Raw genomic sequence first — 17,464 nt, forward strand, 5'->3', positions numbered from 1 at the left:
GATCCAATATATATAATCATTAACTCTTTAGTTTTTTTTAAATTAGTATGCTGCTGGTTGCCAATTCTAAGTCAAACATTAAGAAAAGAACCTTTATTATATATGTCAGAGACCGAAACAAGCACTTGGCGCATTGTGATGCGCAACCGTAACATAAGTAAAATACCCGTGAAAGATTTCATGTTAACAAGTTGCGTGGAAACACAAGTTTGAAATTCGAACTGATCAAAACGATGATGATGTTATGCTTTAGATGCACTAAAACTAAAATTTGGACGACAAAACGATGATACATTCTTCATCCATCAAGAACACGAAACATACTGGAGTTTAGCTGCATGGTTAACATACTGTACATTCACATACTGTTAATTATAACTTGTACACGGGAAAGATTTCATCCTGGATGTGTGGCAGGGGTGTCAAACAAATTAGAAATTTGAAACATATCATAAGTTATAGTTATGTAAATAACTTATGTATTGCAACAAAAGTTATAGTTGCATAATTTATTTTAGATAAGATAGAGATAGAGATAGGTATTTTAAGATAGGGATAGCATTTTAACAAAACCTGCACTTTCCTATCTTAAAAAACCTGTGCCTTGTTTGTGTGATATTCCACTAGACTCCATGCTGACGGCTTACTTTTCAACTCCATCTTACATCGCAAAGATGCACAGTATCAACTTTTTTAATCTTCCGTCTTGGTGAACAATATTTTTTACACAAATTAAATGACCCATAGTATGGTGTTACACATTCGACCGAACATATCACAAGTTTTATGATTGCAATTCAATCTATTTGGAAAGTTATGACAATATGCATACGGTTACACTACTATGTGTTACGCCCGATTACTGGGGGAGCTGTTTCGTCACTAAGGTAAGAGTAAAATTAGAGAGAATCATTAGAAATTAAGCGGTGGACTTGGTGATGATGTACGATCAATATATGTTTAATAATTAGCGCGTTAAAATTTTGATTTTTGGACAAACAAAACAGAAATTTGTTGGCCCATTTCACGTACATCGTGAGTAAACAAAGTGGCACACCTTACATTCCAACGAAAGACTACAGACACAATATGTTAAAATGAACAAACATAAAATGTTAACTATTTACTTTTAAATCGTTTGCTACACAAGTTTTGTTCCTAGAACATTAAACACTGATAATCAAAACCAATTGATCAATCAATCAATCGTACAATCAAAAACAATCACCAATATTCAATTCATTTAAACAGTCCTCCAAAGTCAATGAAACATATCGGATAAACGTGAGAGGTTTATCGAACCATGTCCTTCAAGATCGTTTTCGGCTCACCCATGAAGGTCACCCGAAACTCACATGTGACACAATTCACCGGGAAAGTAGCTTTTAACTCGCATGACCTGCCCTTTCGATAGCCCTTGGAAATTTGCTTTTGTTTGCTCTTATTTTTGGCTGTATTTCAAATTATGTCATTTAAGATGCACGGACTGGCCGTTCTAATGATAATTTTAAAAAATTATGTCATTTAATTTTATTTGTAACAGCCGAGCAACGGTCATTCGTTTTCACTCGAGTATTTAAACCATTTCACTATGTTCAAGATTCGGTTTATACCTTAAAGGTTTGAATATACAACAAAACTGTACCGGTTTATACCGATACAAAGGATACAGTACGCACTACAGTAAGGCACTACGTATCACTGTAAAGAAAATGTATTTTCCTTATTTCTCTTTCTTTTAGTGAAATTTATGTTCTCTTATTGGTTTTGTTGAAACTCGTTTGAAAGATTCGCAAGTACCTAAAATAACGTGATCTTGCATGATTTGGCTTCGAAATAACTAAGCTCCAGCAGTACAGTTGTAGTCACCTGTACCGACGCGAAAGAACTGATTTTATTCACCGTTTCCCACCGATGAGCACTGGTCTAACTGAGATCCGAAATACGGAATAGTTTATTTCAAAACTGATTGTTGGGGAAAACGGTTTCATCCAAGTATTGGCGCGCTCTTGTACTGATCGATCCAGCACGCATGTGGTTCCCCAACTCTAGCTTTTCCATTGGTTGGCTGCTGTTTCGGGCGCGCTGTTGTTTCTCTTCTCTCTTTGATTTTTCGCATTGAACAGTAAGATACAGTAGGATATTTATTTTCTTCATTTTGAGTTAAATAATTAAATTTAAAACACAATCAAATATTACATTCAAGAATTTTTACAGATATTGTTGTTTGACATGTTATTAGTGTATTGTTTGCTGAGTTTGATATTTTTTAATTGTAATAAAATGTACGTAATGAATAATCCTATTAGAAACGACCCCTTCCTTAATCCTTCTTTAAACAACTAGTATAGACTTACTTGTTCATTATGAATCAGTAACCACAAATAGTTTGTTATTTTATTTAATCGCTTTTATACTCTTTTATCCCAATGTGCATCGCATAAAACCGGAGCGACGAGAGAATTCACTGCGCGCCCGAAACCGTTCCAAACCAACGGAAAAGATAGTGTTGAATCAGATGCGTGCTCGATCGATCACGCTACCGTACACACGCCAATGACCAGCTCCGTCTGCGGTACGTTTCGGTAATACTAAGGTGCATCAATTTTCCACAACAATCAGTTGATTTCAAGTACGTATTGCGGATCTCCGAACAGTGTTCAATGGTGGGAAACGGTGAATACAATGCTCTAACGGTGCCGCTTACCATAACGTGTGAATCCAAACCGTACTGCTGACTTAGCGATTAGTGAACCAAGTCGTGTAAGCTCATAAAACTATGTTGTCTTGTTTGTTTGTTTGTTTAGTGCACCTCATTATACTAGGTGAATTATACTATGTTTTATCAGGATAAATGAAGCTGTTGAAAGTGATGCGCCTTAAATTTGAGCGCCTGTTTCAAATTTTCAGAGATACAGACCATATGAGATCATCAAAAAGAACAAAATTTAAAAACCTTCAAAAATTTACACAGTGAAGCATAAGCAGTGCTGCAAAAAACTTTAACACCCAAAATGGAGGTCAAACATATTGCCAACGGCTATCGATAGGAAAGGCCTTACCCTTTAAAAGTGGTTGTTCCGGAACGCGATCACCATGTGAATGTGCCCCAGCTCAATGACAGCATAACTATCGGAACGGCGCACAAGAAACTCTCGTAACATACACATTAGTATTAACCATGATAGGGCACAGATTTTTGAATGTCCATAACATCTACCAACCAACTTAACAAATCCAAAAACATACTTGACCTTCATCGATCTTCCGATGGCGATCTGGAAGGATATGTTTGTGAGTATGTATTTGATAACAGGATCCAGTTTTATACCCATTACCGTCCAGTCCATGCATGTCATGTCGGTAAAACCGGCTATTTACGAGCATTGAACCTTTTCACATTCTTTTCTCCTTCATTCGGTCTGGCATGATGTAAGGGTGTGTTGGATTCTGCTGTTTGATTTTACCCTGAGAATTGCGAATTGGAATGTTATCGCAGATGTTTGTCGATTGTGAAATTTAGGACCGGTACAAAATCTCATCCGGACCAATCCCCCCTAGCAAGGACTGGCTATCAGGCTACGTGATAAAATTAAGCTAAGTAACCCAGAAATGCCATGCATGGCCTAGAAGGTCGTCACGCCAAGAAGAGAGCGGTAGTGAAATTTTAATAAAATGCCCTATAATGATGTTTACACTCAGATTGCGTAGCATCTAAAAATTAATTTCGCAAACTGCGTGGAAAATTTTGAAACTCTCTTCATCATAGCATTGTACGTCTCACAGAGAATTTCACCTTTCACTCAGGTCTCCCACACGCTAGCCACTTCCATTATGTTTAATCGTTTTCTGCCGTTCATTTCTACATGGATACCACGTTCGACGGTCCTGCTTGTTAGGATGTTGGGAGTGCCATTTTGTTCACATACATCGTGCATGAAATGTGCCACCGAATTTCTGCTTTGTTTCGCCCGTTCGTCAATTTCGGAACGTGCTAATTATTAAATGTATATTTAACCATCATCTTTAACGAATCCAGTGCTTTATTTCAACGTATTTTTTTTCATTCATTCAGTGACCACAATCATGTTTGTGTCTGTGTTTTGCTTAACATGAGTTAATAAGCAGTGGTGGAATACGATGCATGACATGTAATACTATCACGCTACTTGTCGTGCATTCAATAATCACACGCTTAATCGTTTACATTTTGTGAACCTCATGATGCAAACTAAGAAGAAGTGTTTAAAACAAGCGAAAATCAGTCGCATTATTTAATTACAACCTCTGAAGCGTGCTTTATACTACTCTGTGCATAGACAGGCTTCATTGTTGCTCCATATTCAATCGTTTTGCGTTAGTGGAGGTTTCTGCATTATACCATCGTTTATGTCGTCCGTTTAGGTATGTGCCATTCAAACTCCATATTTAAGGAAATGGTGACTAGTCATGTGACTATCAACTTCCGAACGTAGAACCATATTTAAAACAGTGCGTACAACTGCTGCTACGAATTGAATGCCTGGTCATTGATGTAAGTCATGCTTGCTACCAAATTTAATTGTGTTAACACTGACGTTCAAGGCGGTCTATGACATTGCATTTTTATTCTTTTTGATACACTCTAACAAGGGCGAATGTTTAAAATTAAATTCTACGTGACTAACGAGTTCAACAAAATTTCATAGCCAAATTCAAACGCCGAAATTCAAACGGTTGGAATCGCTAACGCGAGACGGTTACGAAGTGCACAGGAAGAGATATACAATGAGATGGTTGAGCGTGAAACGGGAGCCAGAGAGGCCAGATCAAGCAACTGAAACATGATAGGATCAATACGATACTATACAATACGATCAAACTAAGTCCTTGCTGTGGGTGATCACACTGAGAACAGATGATAGTAGTAGCAATGTTTACACTTATTCATTTATCTTTCTACAGGAATGCAAATCAACTTTCTGTAAAAATGATCATTACTACAAACGTCTGCTGGGGTAGGTTGTGGTATTCTACTTTCTCATACATTTTAGCACCCGATTTCTCTTAAAAATTTCTGTTTTTACTTTGTTCGTAGGATCGTTCCCCAAACGAATGATAGTTACAATAATGATATTCGTCGCCTGCACAGCATCCTTCATGTTGCGTGTTCATATGTCGATTAATCTCCTGGCAATGATACAACCAATTGCTGCTGCTCCCACCAACAACAGTATCATATTGTTGAACAACACAACCTCTATCTCCTCAGTTTCCCACACAACAGCGAATGAGACATTTACTCCAGACGCCAATCTTATCGTTCCTGCGCCGGTAGTACCTGACTATGGTATTCGTTATGATTGGAACCAAAACATGCAGAGCCACATCCTAGGAGCTTACTTCTACGGTTACCTATTAACGTCACTTCCTGCTGGCCCACTGGCGGAACAGTACGGTCCTCAGCGTTTGATCGGATATTCATTTATTCTCAGCGCGTTTGTCACCGCTCTTTTCCCTCTATTTGCCGCCATCGATGCGTGGGCTGTGATTGCGGGGCGCTTTCTGATCGGTTTGCTCAGCGGATGTGTTTATCCTACACTTCACAATGTAATATCGCGCTGGATCCCACCGAATGAAAAAAGCAAAGCTGTTGCCTGTATTGCAGGCGGAAGTACCTTCGGAACTGTGGTGACATGGCCATTTGCTGGCTTGTTAACGGAACACTTCGGTTGGGTGTATGCATTTTATGTTCCAGCATTTCTTTCTGCACTGGTCGGTGTCATCTGGTTCTGGTTGATTGCCGATGCGCCGAGTGAACATAAAACAATTACAAAGGAAGAACGAGATCTCATCGAAGCATCCTTCGGCAATACAGTCTCGAAAACAAAGGCAAAACCACCGCTGGTACAAGTGGTCACCTCGCTGCCATTCATAGCACTCGTTCTGTCCCATTACAGCAGCTTTTGGGGCCTTAACTTCTTCGTTACACAGGCACCGAAGTTCATTAACGAAGTGCTAGGCTTTAATCTGACCAACGCCGGTTTCCTTTCCAGTTTGCCTTACTTGGCTCGCATGTTTTCAGGATTTTTCTTCGGATACATTGGCGATTGCTTAAGACGAAAGGAAACCATGCCCGTAACTGCTTTGCGCAAATTTTTCATCATATTCTGTGAGTAACATTAGATAACCTACTAAAAACACAGTCCAGCGGTCTTACGAGTTCTTCTCTTTTGCAGCACATTTCCTGCCTGGCGCATTCCTAATTGCACTTCCTTTCATTGGACAGGATCCGATCGTTACCGTTTCATGCATAATTGCCTGTCTCGGTTTTAATGGTGCGTCAACCATTACTAATTTGGTTAATGCACAAGATTTATCGCCAAATTTTGCTGCCACGCTGTATGGAATGATGAACTTCCTTGCAACAACAGCGGGTTTTCTGGCACCAATGGTTGTAGCGTTCTTTACCAAGGAAAGAGTAAGCATCATCAATGATAGGAAAAAGCTAATAGATACGTCACTCTAATGCACACTTGTTTTCGTTTAGAACACAATGGAGGAATGGAAGTATGTGTTTCTTCTAACTGCCAGCTTCTACATTGTATCCGGCATAATTTTCATTCTTTTTGGTTCGGGAAAAGTGCAGAAATGGAACGAAATTCAAGAGCAAAAAACAACAGAACCAGTAGAACCCGAAGATCAGAATGTAAAATTATAATTACAATCAAATAAAATGTGCCTTCTTTGTCTAAATTATCTTACATGATATAAAACGTTTGAAGTTATACCATGTCCTTAACCGATGTGAGATCAATTTTACGCTGTATATTACATCTTAACTATAAATGTAGCATCAAGTAAATTAACTGTAAGACAACACTCTGCTGCTTTGCAGGAAGTCATTTCATAAATTATTTAATAAAAACCAATTTATAATAAGTGAAGTACACAATTGCAAGGAACAAACATCCCATCATTATAACGGCTACACTCTATAGAGCATCATTTTCTTTGCACAGCTTTTTCCTACCAGTCGAGCATATTCCGACAAAAACGGTATTCCTTTACCAACCATTTCCTACAAAAGATAAAAGCATTAAACACTGTGTATCGACGTAATGTAAGTAATGAATTTACCAAATACTCCGAGTAAGTCGTGTAGGATCTGCCAACAAGTAGCAGTACATCCTTTAAGTCCTGTTCCGTTGTTTTGTTCGCATCCAGCGCCCCAACATCATCATTTAATCGACTGTACTTATGTGCGTCTAGCTTCGCTAAAACGGTTTTATCTAGCAAATGCCACGTATAAGCCTCCGGACAAAGCAAGTACGATGGTTGAAGGTTACTTTTGTATCGCATCTTAGGGCATGAGTGTATATAAAAACCCATATAGTAGTTTTTAATACTAGGAATTTTACGGTTCAGTGAACGTGTGAACGCTAGCTCTCTAAACGGGTTGATTAGCGACAATATAAAGAGAAAACATAATTTCTTTGAATTAATTGAACAATGGCTTAAAAAAGCAATAGTCGCTAAACTTACCGTAGCGAGCCGTAAGTACCGAGCGATAGAAATTTAAACTCAGGATCGTAGAAAAAATAGACCGAACTGACACAGAACGGTAGCACATCAATCACACCCACAGCAATAAGACGATCATCTAGCCAGTACTGTTGATGAAAGGTACCGTACTCTTGCGAGTCCTACAAAAAGATGACAAAAACAGAACAAATATTAATAAGACCATAGCAATTGAGACTTTTTTGAACATTAATGTTTGCAACGACCCGAAAATGTGTACACTTGGTCATAGGTTGTATACATTTACATTTAGTCTTAACAAGTGAAGATTATTATCCATACTGGATAAGTGTAAAACTTGTGCTACAACGAACTGATAAATTTTCTCGAACAGAACAGAATAATAATGTTGGATCAATAGCTCAATCAATACTAGTAGTCAGTCCTTGCTACGGAGCATTGGTCCAGATGGGATTTTGGGCCGGTCCTTTCATATGAAGGATGCTATTAATACACCACCCGGTCGGCTCCTATAAAAAATCACCATTTCTAATTAAATAAGAAAATAATTAGATTAAAATACAATACGTATAGATTATATATTGCCTCCATTCAGAATTGAAGGTAGTGCAGATTTTGTATTAATATGTTTTCCAAGTGTGGATTTAGTTGATTCTGCAAGTAGCATTGTGCAAAAGTTTTGTTCGCCAATGCACCACGCATTCAAAGTCCGTTCAGCTAAATATTTGTATTGAAATCAAACTGGTCAATCAATCACATTCACGCTACAGACTCAACAATTACAAAAAATGTCTTCAAAGGTGTTAAGAAATCATACGTCATAAATCATAATCATATCAAACGAAAAAGTGCAAATAAGACAAAAGTACCTTTAATGGCGACTTCACCAAAAAGTCCAGATAGTCTTCAATCGCACCGGGTGGATCATTGTGAATGGCCGTCTGATACTTTTTGTACAGATCGTATGAAACATGCAAGCTTTCTCTAAATTTCGCTCCAGAAGTGAGAAGCGTCACGATCTATTCGACAGTTGAAGATTTTTTAGGGATAGAAAAAAGAGAAAAAAAGAAACTAAATTAAAAAGGTTTAATGATATTTACCTTTAGTGGTGATTTAACAAGGAAGCGCTTGAAGCGGTCCATGTTCAGTTTGGATAGTGGATCTTTATGAATGCTTTGTTGGTATAAGCTGTACAGTTTAAATGTGGTAGCAGTGGCACCTTCACTAGCAACTACACATTTTACCTGTGAGGAAGAAATAATGTTTTAAACACGTACCATAAGCAAAATATTTCTGATCTAACATTTTAACCTAACGTATACCTGAAAATGGAATGATTTCGCAGGACGAGACAAAAATACTAAATAGAAAATTTAAATTTTGCTACAATGGTATCGGTTTGTATTTGGCATGCTGGCCGGAACCTTACCAAAGGCCACTCAAAACTTAAACATAATAAGCTCTCAGTTTTACTGACCAAATGTGCATCGGTTTAAGGCTCAAATTTAATGGCAAAGAACCTCCGCTTCAGGTTTTAGCCCATCATAAGAGTTAGGGATCGCCAGAAATATTTAGTTTTATAAATAGCCCATCTTCTTTGATTTGTTGACATTAAAGGAGAAGTTGCACTCTGGCATATCACCAGATATGCCAGAGTGCAACTTCTCCAAATGAGGCAGTTTATTTTTCGAGCGGTTGCAAAGTTTCTTCGTAAAAAAGTCGATGTTTGCATTTGTAGTGGCGATAGCAAATAAGTTGAAAACAATATATAAATGCTCTGTGCACAATAGCGTAGCTACAAAAGATAACGCATAACAGGTTTTGTCAATAGGTGGCAGAGAAATCGAAAAAAAATTCGATTGATCCATTCCATTTCAAAAACCATATGTTATAAGGTTGAAATATTCAACATGATCGTATGTTATGACAGTGTGCGTTTGGAGTGAAATTTTTGCTTACCTGTAAATGATGCACAGGCTTGTTATTTTTCTGTGGACATTCCTCAAGAAAATCTTCTAATGATTTTTCTTTATTTTTGTTACCACTGGGTTTCATCATCTGTTCGATTGCTTCCCCAGACAGTCCCTTTTTCTGCAACTTTTCGCGCTTCCTTTCAATGCGCAACATCTTAGCTTTCTTTGGCTGATTGCTTGCGTTGGAATCGCTTTGATGTACTGAAACGCCCAATGATTCTGTCAATTTGGGTATTTGTAAACCACTGAACCCACTTTCGTCAGCAACAGGCCGACATTCATCGCTATCATTCGTGTCCAAACCCATCAGACTCGGATCTAGTGGTTTCGGTTGTACGCAAGGTACTTCCATATGCTCGTGGCCACCGGTATCATGAGATGTGGTTTCCTCGCTGTTCGACAGAACCGTCATTTCTGTTGTGTCTTGTTTGCCATCACGCAGAAACTTGTTCATCCGTTTTATAATTTTTTTATGTGATTTGTTCAGGCGAAAGTTCATAGCATCACACTTTATGGTGTATGATGGGCAGCAAGTGATTTCCATCATAGGTTTATAGCAGTAGCAACCGGATCGCCGCCAGCCACGATCAATCAGCTCTTGATAGTCTTGGCAACAAAGCTTGTGTGCCCACATACCTGTAGAAGAAATTTAAGGGAAAATGTCAACATAGTCGTCGATAGTAAAAACCAAGGAAATGTTAAATATTTACCATAGGAAGAGCATGACCTTGACTGCTTACAATATCCGCATTGATACCTTGAGTTTTCACCATAGTATTCTACTATGGAAAATGCCATATTGTGCTGTTATTTTAAAAGGCTACTTGGACAATAGAATCTCAGTTTTACTTTATCTGTGTTGATTCATGTCCTGTTAATGCCTCTTTGAGCGTTTTCCTATTGTTCTAACCTAACACCAGGTGTAAGATTAACAATAAGCAGCAACCAGGCCAACACTCTGATTTTACTGCTCGTACTTTGCTATCTAGATTTTGCTTTAAATCCAGTCACTTTCAAGTGTGGTACGGCTTATCGATTATTCACTTTACAAATTCTTATCTTTTTCTGCTTACTGATGCGGAGTTCTTAGAATAGAAAAGCTGCTACGATTGTCGATTAAACCGGTTGCCACGGAGTACTGTATGATTGAATGCGAGGAAAGTAACTATGTTTGGATGTAATTTATCTTTACACACCTGTAGATGGCATACAAATGTATTTATTACAAAACAACAGCATTGTCATGCAAAAATAATATATACCAACTGGTTCGATGCACAGTATTTATGCAGATATCGATAATTCTAGCACTACGTATGACTCAACGTTTTCTATTCAATGCAGTATAGCTTGTCCCTGTTTGATCAGCTTTTTACAAATTTGTGGCAAGACCAGCAACAAAAATATGACAATATTGTAATATTGTGATTTTATTTTACTGCAGAACGATGACAAGAGCGGCGAGAAAAAATCATTAGACAGAGATAGCGATTGACGTTCTGAAACAAACGCTGCAAGCAAAACAAAATCGTCCTCAAAACCAGAAATAACAAGGACCGAAAAGTATCCAAAAGTAAAACTTACGAACTGGATTTTAAAATTACTAATCGCGATTTGGTCTACCAATCTAGGATATCTGTTCATTTGGTTCATCTGGTAATCAAATTTGCAGTCGTCCACGCGACTTTTCCCCTCGTTTTGACGTATAAAACGCACATTTGAATCTACCGAAACGCGTACGCGTACGCGTCAAACAAACTTCATTTAACCGGAAGCACCGATATTCCTTCGTTCTTCGTTTCGTCTGTTCGCTCTTTCCCTCTTTTCCGGTGTATTCAGCCTTTCGCAAGCAGGCACATTCTGCATCGCTGGACAAATTCGATTGAAAATGGTAAAATACTGTTTCTTTATACAAATACTGTTTTTTGTGTGTATCGCAATTATATTAGTGGTGTAAATCATGTATATGTTGCTCATATATCGATTGGATGAGTGTGTAGCGCCGGAGAAATGGATGTTGTTTTAAGTACGGTTGGCTGTGTTGACATCACTGCAGCTAGATGCGCGGCTTTATTGCCTGTGTGTTTCAATATCTATGCCCACAACTAACCATGGACGTGTTTCCATGTTTTGTTCATTTCCAGTCGCTCGTGATCCCAGAAAAATTCCAGCACATTCTTCGTGTGCTGAGCACCAACATCGACGGTAAGCGTACGGTACCGATCGCACTAACCGCCATCAAGGGTGTCGGTCGTCGTTATGCCCACGTCGTCCTGAAAAAAGCCGATGTCGACCCGTTCAAGCGTGCCGGTGAGTGTTCGGATGAGGAGGTCGAGAAGATCATTACCATCATCTCCAACCCGCGTCAGTACAAAATTCCGGACTGGTTCTTGAACAGACAGAAGGATATCGTTGATGGCAAATACATGCAATTGACTTCGTCCAACATCGACTCGAAGCTTCGTGAAGATTTGGAGCGGTTGAAGCGTATCCATGCCCATCGTGGTATGCGTCACTACTGGGGTCTGCGTGTCCGTGGTCAGCACACGAAGACTACCGGTCGCCGTGGTCGTACCGTCGGTGTGTCCAAGAAGAAGTAAGCGCCCAAGTAAACGAACGGTGATCTATCACTCCATTTGGGTATGTGTTGTGTGAAGCCGTTAAACTAAAGGACGAATGCGGAAATTCTCGGAATGTATGTATAAGCAACATTCAAAGGGTAGGCGGCAAGAAAATAAGCGGTGTGAGATGTGCGAAAAATAGTAAGAACTATTATTGTGGTGTAGTGACATCCTATGCGAGAGATGTACTTTCCAATAAATAGTTCTTATTGAAAAAAGCTTTGAATCTGTGAGTAGTGTTTGTTTATTACTTAGGATCTTATATCGTTCGTGAGCGATACGTGATAGTCTCTACTGCATCCGAACGATAGTGATGTGATCGGTGACCCGAAAGGATAATTTCGCTTTCAAATAATCAATTTTTCTTGTTACATAGTTGTTGTGAAAAGAAGTAAGAATATGTTTGTTCACTCGTGTCTTTATTCAAACGAATCATGTTATGCATAACTCCTTTTATTGTTCAATTAGTAACTTTTGTAAGGTGTTGATTTTATGTTGCTGTCACACCACAAAAACGCATATGTATACCATAAAGGTATGTCAACAATAATATCAATCGCGAAATTGACTTTATTCATATATCCTATGTTTTATAATGTAAAGCGCATTTCGATCTTCGCAAAACGTGATTCTGCAACGTCTTTTACCTTTGCTTATGGTTTAACGACGAATGATCTGACTATTTATTATCTCTCTGGCCTTACCTGGCCTGGCAAATTGTGTTTTACCTCATGTAGCAACAGTTATTTAAATTAGCTTCTGTTAAGATTATCGAGTAATTGTTAATTTATGAAGCGAATATATACGTACAACGGGTATCGTTGGTAAGGGTGGAAGAAATAGTTAGCATGTTCTAGGAGAGGAGTATTTTAAAATTCAAACGATGCACAACAAGTTGGTAAATTTACGATTTTCATACTAACGATCCTAGAGCAATTGATCAAACCGATTCCATTTTGATCCTTAATCAAGTCTTTTAATTTTGGTTCCGTTAGCGCCAAACGCGTTATATATTCTTGAAAACGCAGCTGTTCTTAACTATCTTGGAACTATGTTGTGTTTTGTTTTAGATTCGTGACGGGAATGTATTTAATGGGAAGGAAAAGCGTATTCTGATAAACGACTAACCTCATGCTTTGGTTACATTGGCCCTCTTTCACGGGTAATGTAATGGTTGCTAATAATTGACCACAAGTACAAGTGCAAAACACTTACAAATTGATTCATTTTCTAGTAAAAAAAATTGAGCAGCAATAACTGAGTATTATTACATAGAGTGCGCTCAACTGCAAACTATACGCAGTTTTGTTTATAGATTCGTTATTTTCCTTGTGGGTAAATTAGCTAAAGCAAAATATGCATTAGAGATAGCGTATTTCTTCATTCGTTGGACGACATACAGAGATTATGAACCAGCAACGCTGCACTTCAAACTTTACATGTAAAAAATTAATCAATGAACATTGGAAATCAATCTATGATACCGAACTGTCCAACTAAGAACCTTCTTACTTCATCTACATGCTTAGCCCGTCTGGGGGTTCGTGCAGTGGTTTAACTATTAATCAAATTGATAATGACAAAATACGTGGCAAGAGAATTATTATCCTACAATCAAGTAACAAACAATGAATTATGACGCTCCCCCTGTCTAACATAAGCCCTAAATATCGTGCAATTATTACTTCAATTCCAGTGACAAGCAAACCATTAAAAACGACTTTCTCACCGGAAAATTAAATTTAATCATCATCCAACATCTCGAGGAATGCCTTCGGTACCAGTCCTTTGAGTAGCCCCTGTTTTCCATTCATGTAATCACTGTTTGGTGGGTTACACTCGCAAACAAATATAACCTGCAACAGAGAAAAAGAAAACGTTAATTTGCTTTTCCTATGTCGAAAACTAAACAATACTTGCCTCGTTCGATGTGAGATTCAGTTCGGTGCCGTCTTTGGCGTCATATGAGCAAAGCACGCGAGCCCGCCGATATCCTGAATTAGCCCCCAGTTCGATGTTGTTTATTCGCCCGGCAAGTGCATCATCTTCCTCGTAACCAGACACCGGAACATACGGCTGCGGGCCACCAAGACTAATCGTATCCGAGTTAGTCGTGTTATTGTTTTCGCATTGGTTTGATCCGCCCCGTTTCAAGCCAAACCACCCGCCAAAGCATGTATTCAACGTGAGAAAAAACCAGAGAGACACATTGTAAAGACAAAAGACAGCTACACAAACAACCACGAACAGATAGTCTAGCATTAATTATACCGATATTTATTTGTGATACTTGGGCAAGCACAAAATATGTAATACATGTCTAAAATGTCATTGAACAGGGCATTTAAACAGAAAACGAAACCATACTTAACACGACAATAAAACAGTGAAAGATAGTTGCTTGTTATAGCGCAATGCCACTGAGAAACCTTAGCAATAATTAAAGAATTGTGCGTGTAAAATAATTAAAAATTGTACTATATTCTTATAAAAATTTCTAAAGTTCCTTCACTAAAGTCCGATAGTCATACGTATTTATGTACATATAGATAGATGCATATTAAACTAATCCAGGTCATAAAAAGCATAGCTCTGCAAGATAGAAACGACGGTTGCACACTAAATGTTTAAGACCAAAGCACGTCTTATGGTTCAGGAATAGGATTAACAGTAATTGCAGGAAAGTTTAACAAAGTGAGCATATTTAGGATAAAAAGAAGTAAAAATTACGTACTACAAATTAAAGCACGGAAATGTCATTTGGATCACTATCGGCCACTAGGGCTGCTATTACACTGTCATCCACAATAGGAAAGTTTTCGGGTGATATACTAAGGGGTGGCTTCCCGGATGTCGTCAGGACAGCAGGATGCAAAGTTATTGTCTGTTGGTAGTGTTGTGAGCTGTCTTGTGTTTGGAATTTACTTAAGTAAGGCGGTCCACACGTGAGATCAACATCCTCACTGTTTACTCTTAATCGTGGCGTAGGAGGACGCATGCTAGGACGGTCGGATAGAGCATAAGTTTTGAATATTATTTTTTACATGTGTTCCGTGAATGGTGCAAAGGTAGACGTAGAGAAAAATAACAAGATAAAGAGAAAGAAAAGATAGATAACAGTAAAGGACTGACAGAAGAGCAGCAATTAGGATTAAATAGTGGGACGACACTTTTGTACGCGCGTTGGGAACTTTCACACAAATATGTATAGATAAACATTCAGATATTTAATAGCTGAATCCACACGCAACATAGCAACAAGAACAGAACTAATAAATCGGACACATCCACAACACAACAGGTTCCCAGGCAATTGACCCCTACCCAGCGATCGATGTGGGATGTGTACCCATGTGCTAACTTACCTAACAAGTTCGCGCTGCAAATCCGACATTATTTTATTGCACTGACCGTAATATCGCACTTGGGCTTCAACTAACGAGTGCAGGTAGCGCAAATGGGTAGCTTGTGTGGTACTTATGCCTTCAAGCAGTAGTTTCGTAATCTCCGCCTGCCGGTCAAACTCAGATTGTGCTACTCGCAGATCCCGTTCGGCCTAAAATAAGGGTACAGAAAAGGTTATGTAGTATAATTTTATCTAAATGCAAGATAAAACGATAAGATAAGACGATTGCATACTTCAAGACATGTCTAATGAAAAAATGAAATCGAAGCATAGATTGCGAAAATCAAATGATGAAATCATTGAATAAAACAAATCGAAATTGAACCAACATTCAAATAATAAAAGCCTATTATGGTTTCCCTCCTATCTACTGGGCAAGGCAGACGTAGTTACTACAATAACTGTACCTGTTCTAATGTCACTTCTGGCGATATCCCATCCTTCTGAACGTTGAAGCAATTGAGGAATTGTTAAATTAATAATAATTTTTAAATTAATTCCAATGTTAATTGCCCTCCACCGTTCTGCCGTCTCAAAACGGTCACAATGGTAGGATATGAGAAATTTGACATTATTTACTTTTACCAAGATAGAAGAAAGTGTGCTCAATTATATCATATCATCTAGAATGAAATTGATTACATCTAACATTCCTTACCGCTTGCTGGCCAATCATGCTACGTGCTTTGCGAACCCGATTTTTGCATGCATCCAAATCCAAGCTGTAGGAAATGATTTATACATTAATAAACTATTTTCGACACATAAATTGTTGCAATCCCATCGCTTACCGTTTACTCTCTAGTACCCCTTTCTCTTTAGTGATAGTTTTCATTTCCCCTTCTAAGAATTTTTTCAACGGCTGAATGAAACACATTCCTGCAGAACCAATGAAATCACGTTCGCATGAACCCAGTTTCTGCTCTGCTTGCCCAACCTTGATCAATGCACTTCCGTACGGACCATCTTGTCCAAATTCACCACCACCTTCAATCATATCCAATCCTAAATATTCCAGGTTACTCAGGCGTTTTGGTTTCTGTTTTTCGATCTTCTCAAATATGAAATCTTCCATTCGATTGGCTGGATTTGGGATGAGTGCAGCCTCCGTATCCCGCATAATCTTTTCCGTCCAAAGCTTCGCCGAGTCGGACCGTTCACTTAAATGTTCGAAGCGCGCATCCATCTCGGTTTTTTCCGACGTCCCAAGTTTCTCTTCGGTGAGCTACCGCCGTACGATGAGGATATGGACAGAAATAAACGGGAATTGTAAGTGCTACCGGTTCAGTTTAACGTTCATTCATTCATTTCCTACCTGTACTACTCGCGAGAGCGTAGAACCAGCTCCTTTAACAAACTTCTTCACATCAAACTCCGGCATTTTGATATTCATGTTGGGAGCTGTGATCGTACGGTGTTGTGTACTGCTATGTAAGTTAGTGATTCAAAAGCAGGCTAATCAAGTAATCTTGTTGATAAATATGTCTTCAGTGACCACTTAACACGCACTTAGGTCGACGGCATTTACTTTGTTTTTACACCAAGTACAGAAAATGGCAAAAGCGAATAGTTCGATTTTTCTTTGTTATTTTGCAATGAAAAGTTGTGACATTTGTTATTGATTTTTATAAGACGTATATACAAAAGGTAGCTCGCCCGTAGGGATGGGCAAAAAAAGCACAAAATATGGCGATGAGTCCTTGTGTTCATAGAAATCCTACATCTCGTTGTATAAATGTGTAAAAACAAGAGTGCCATTATGCTAGATGGAACTCGGAACAAATTTAAAATGCCTTTTTTTGCTATTCAAACAATCAATCATACATTTTTCATATTCATGCGTTCAGCAGAATGCAAAGCTCGTTATGGTTAGCTTGGCTTTCGTTTGCAAAATCGGATCCACAAATTGTATGTAACTTGGGCTAATGGCTTAGCTCACT

The 17,464-nt window shown here is 38.5% G+C and overlaps 4 protein-coding genes across 10 annotated transcripts; 2 read left to right on the forward strand and 2 right to left on the reverse strand.

Moving 5' to 3' along the window:
- Window positions 1-4,670: 4,670 nt before the first annotated feature.
- On the forward strand, window positions 4,671-6,700 carry LOC128297965 (putative inorganic phosphate cotransporter). Its single transcript, XM_053033685.1, has 4 exons — window positions 4,671-4,997; window positions 5,078-6,151; window positions 6,219-6,460; window positions 6,530-6,700. Exons 1-4 carry the CDS (start codon window positions 4,898-4,900, stop codon window positions 6,698-6,700), a joined length of 1,587 nt encoding a protein of 528 aa, XP_052889645.1. The 5' UTR covers window positions 4,671-4,897.
- A 176-nt stretch (window positions 6,701-6,876) lies between these two features.
- Window positions 6,877-10,813, reverse strand: LOC128310542 (arginyl-tRNA--protein transferase 1). 3 transcript variants are annotated; one of them, XM_053047204.1, is made up of 7 exons: window positions 10,760-10,813; window positions 10,208-10,693; window positions 9,484-10,133; window positions 8,394-8,543; window positions 7,525-7,685; window positions 7,120-7,429; window positions 6,877-7,060 (listed from the first exon to the last, which is right to left on the reverse strand). In XM_053047204.1, the coding sequence occupies exons 2-7, from the start codon at window positions 10,293-10,295 to the stop codon at window positions 6,968-6,970; spliced, it is 1,452 nt and encodes a 483-aa protein (XP_052903164.1). In that variant the 5' UTR covers window positions 10,296-10,693; window positions 10,760-10,813; the 3' UTR covers window positions 6,877-6,967. The 3 variants fall into 3 exon arrangements, with proteins under 3 accessions (XP_052903164.1, XP_052903165.1, XP_052903163.1); XM_053047205.1 differs by lacking the exon at window positions 8,394-8,543 and adding an exon at window positions 8,625-8,768; XM_053047203.1 differs by adding an exon at window positions 8,625-8,768 and having other exon boundaries at window positions 10,208-10,812.
- A 465-nt stretch (window positions 10,814-11,278) lies between these two features.
- Window positions 11,279-12,359, forward strand: LOC128299892 (40S ribosomal protein S18). Its single transcript, XM_053036031.1, has 2 exons — window positions 11,279-11,388; window positions 11,642-12,359. Exons 1-2 carry the CDS (start codon window positions 11,386-11,388, stop codon window positions 12,095-12,097), a joined length of 459 nt encoding a protein of 152 aa, XP_052891991.1. The 5' UTR covers window positions 11,279-11,385; the 3' UTR covers window positions 12,098-12,359.
- Window positions 12,360-12,436: 77 nt separating this feature from the next.
- Window positions 12,437-17,129, reverse strand: LOC128299891 (endophilin-B1). 5 transcript variants are annotated; one of them, XM_053036027.1, is made up of 8 exons: window positions 17,034-17,129; window positions 16,840-16,951; window positions 16,316-16,749; window positions 16,183-16,246; window positions 15,932-15,967; window positions 15,484-15,674; window positions 14,039-14,210; window positions 12,437-13,974 (listed from the first exon to the last, which is right to left on the reverse strand). In XM_053036027.1, exons 2-8 carry the CDS (start codon window positions 16,915-16,917, stop codon window positions 13,861-13,863), a joined length of 1,089 nt encoding a protein of 362 aa, XP_052891987.1. In that variant the 5' UTR covers window positions 16,918-16,951; window positions 17,034-17,129; the 3' UTR covers window positions 12,437-13,860. The 5 variants fall into 5 exon arrangements, with proteins under 5 accessions (XP_052891987.1, XP_052891986.1, XP_052891989.1 ...); XM_053036026.1 differs by having other exon boundaries at window positions 16,840-17,099; XM_053036029.1 differs by lacking the exon at window positions 15,932-15,967 and having other exon boundaries at window positions 12,438-13,974; window positions 16,840-17,099.
- Window positions 17,130-17,464: the final 335 nt, after the last annotated feature.

The sequence above is a fragment of the Anopheles moucheti genome, chromosome 2, assembly GCF_943734755.1.
Source record: "Anopheles moucheti chromosome 2, idAnoMoucSN_F20_07, whole genome shotgun sequence".
NCBI lineage: Eukaryota > Metazoa > Arthropoda > Insecta > Diptera > Culicidae > Anopheles > Anopheles moucheti.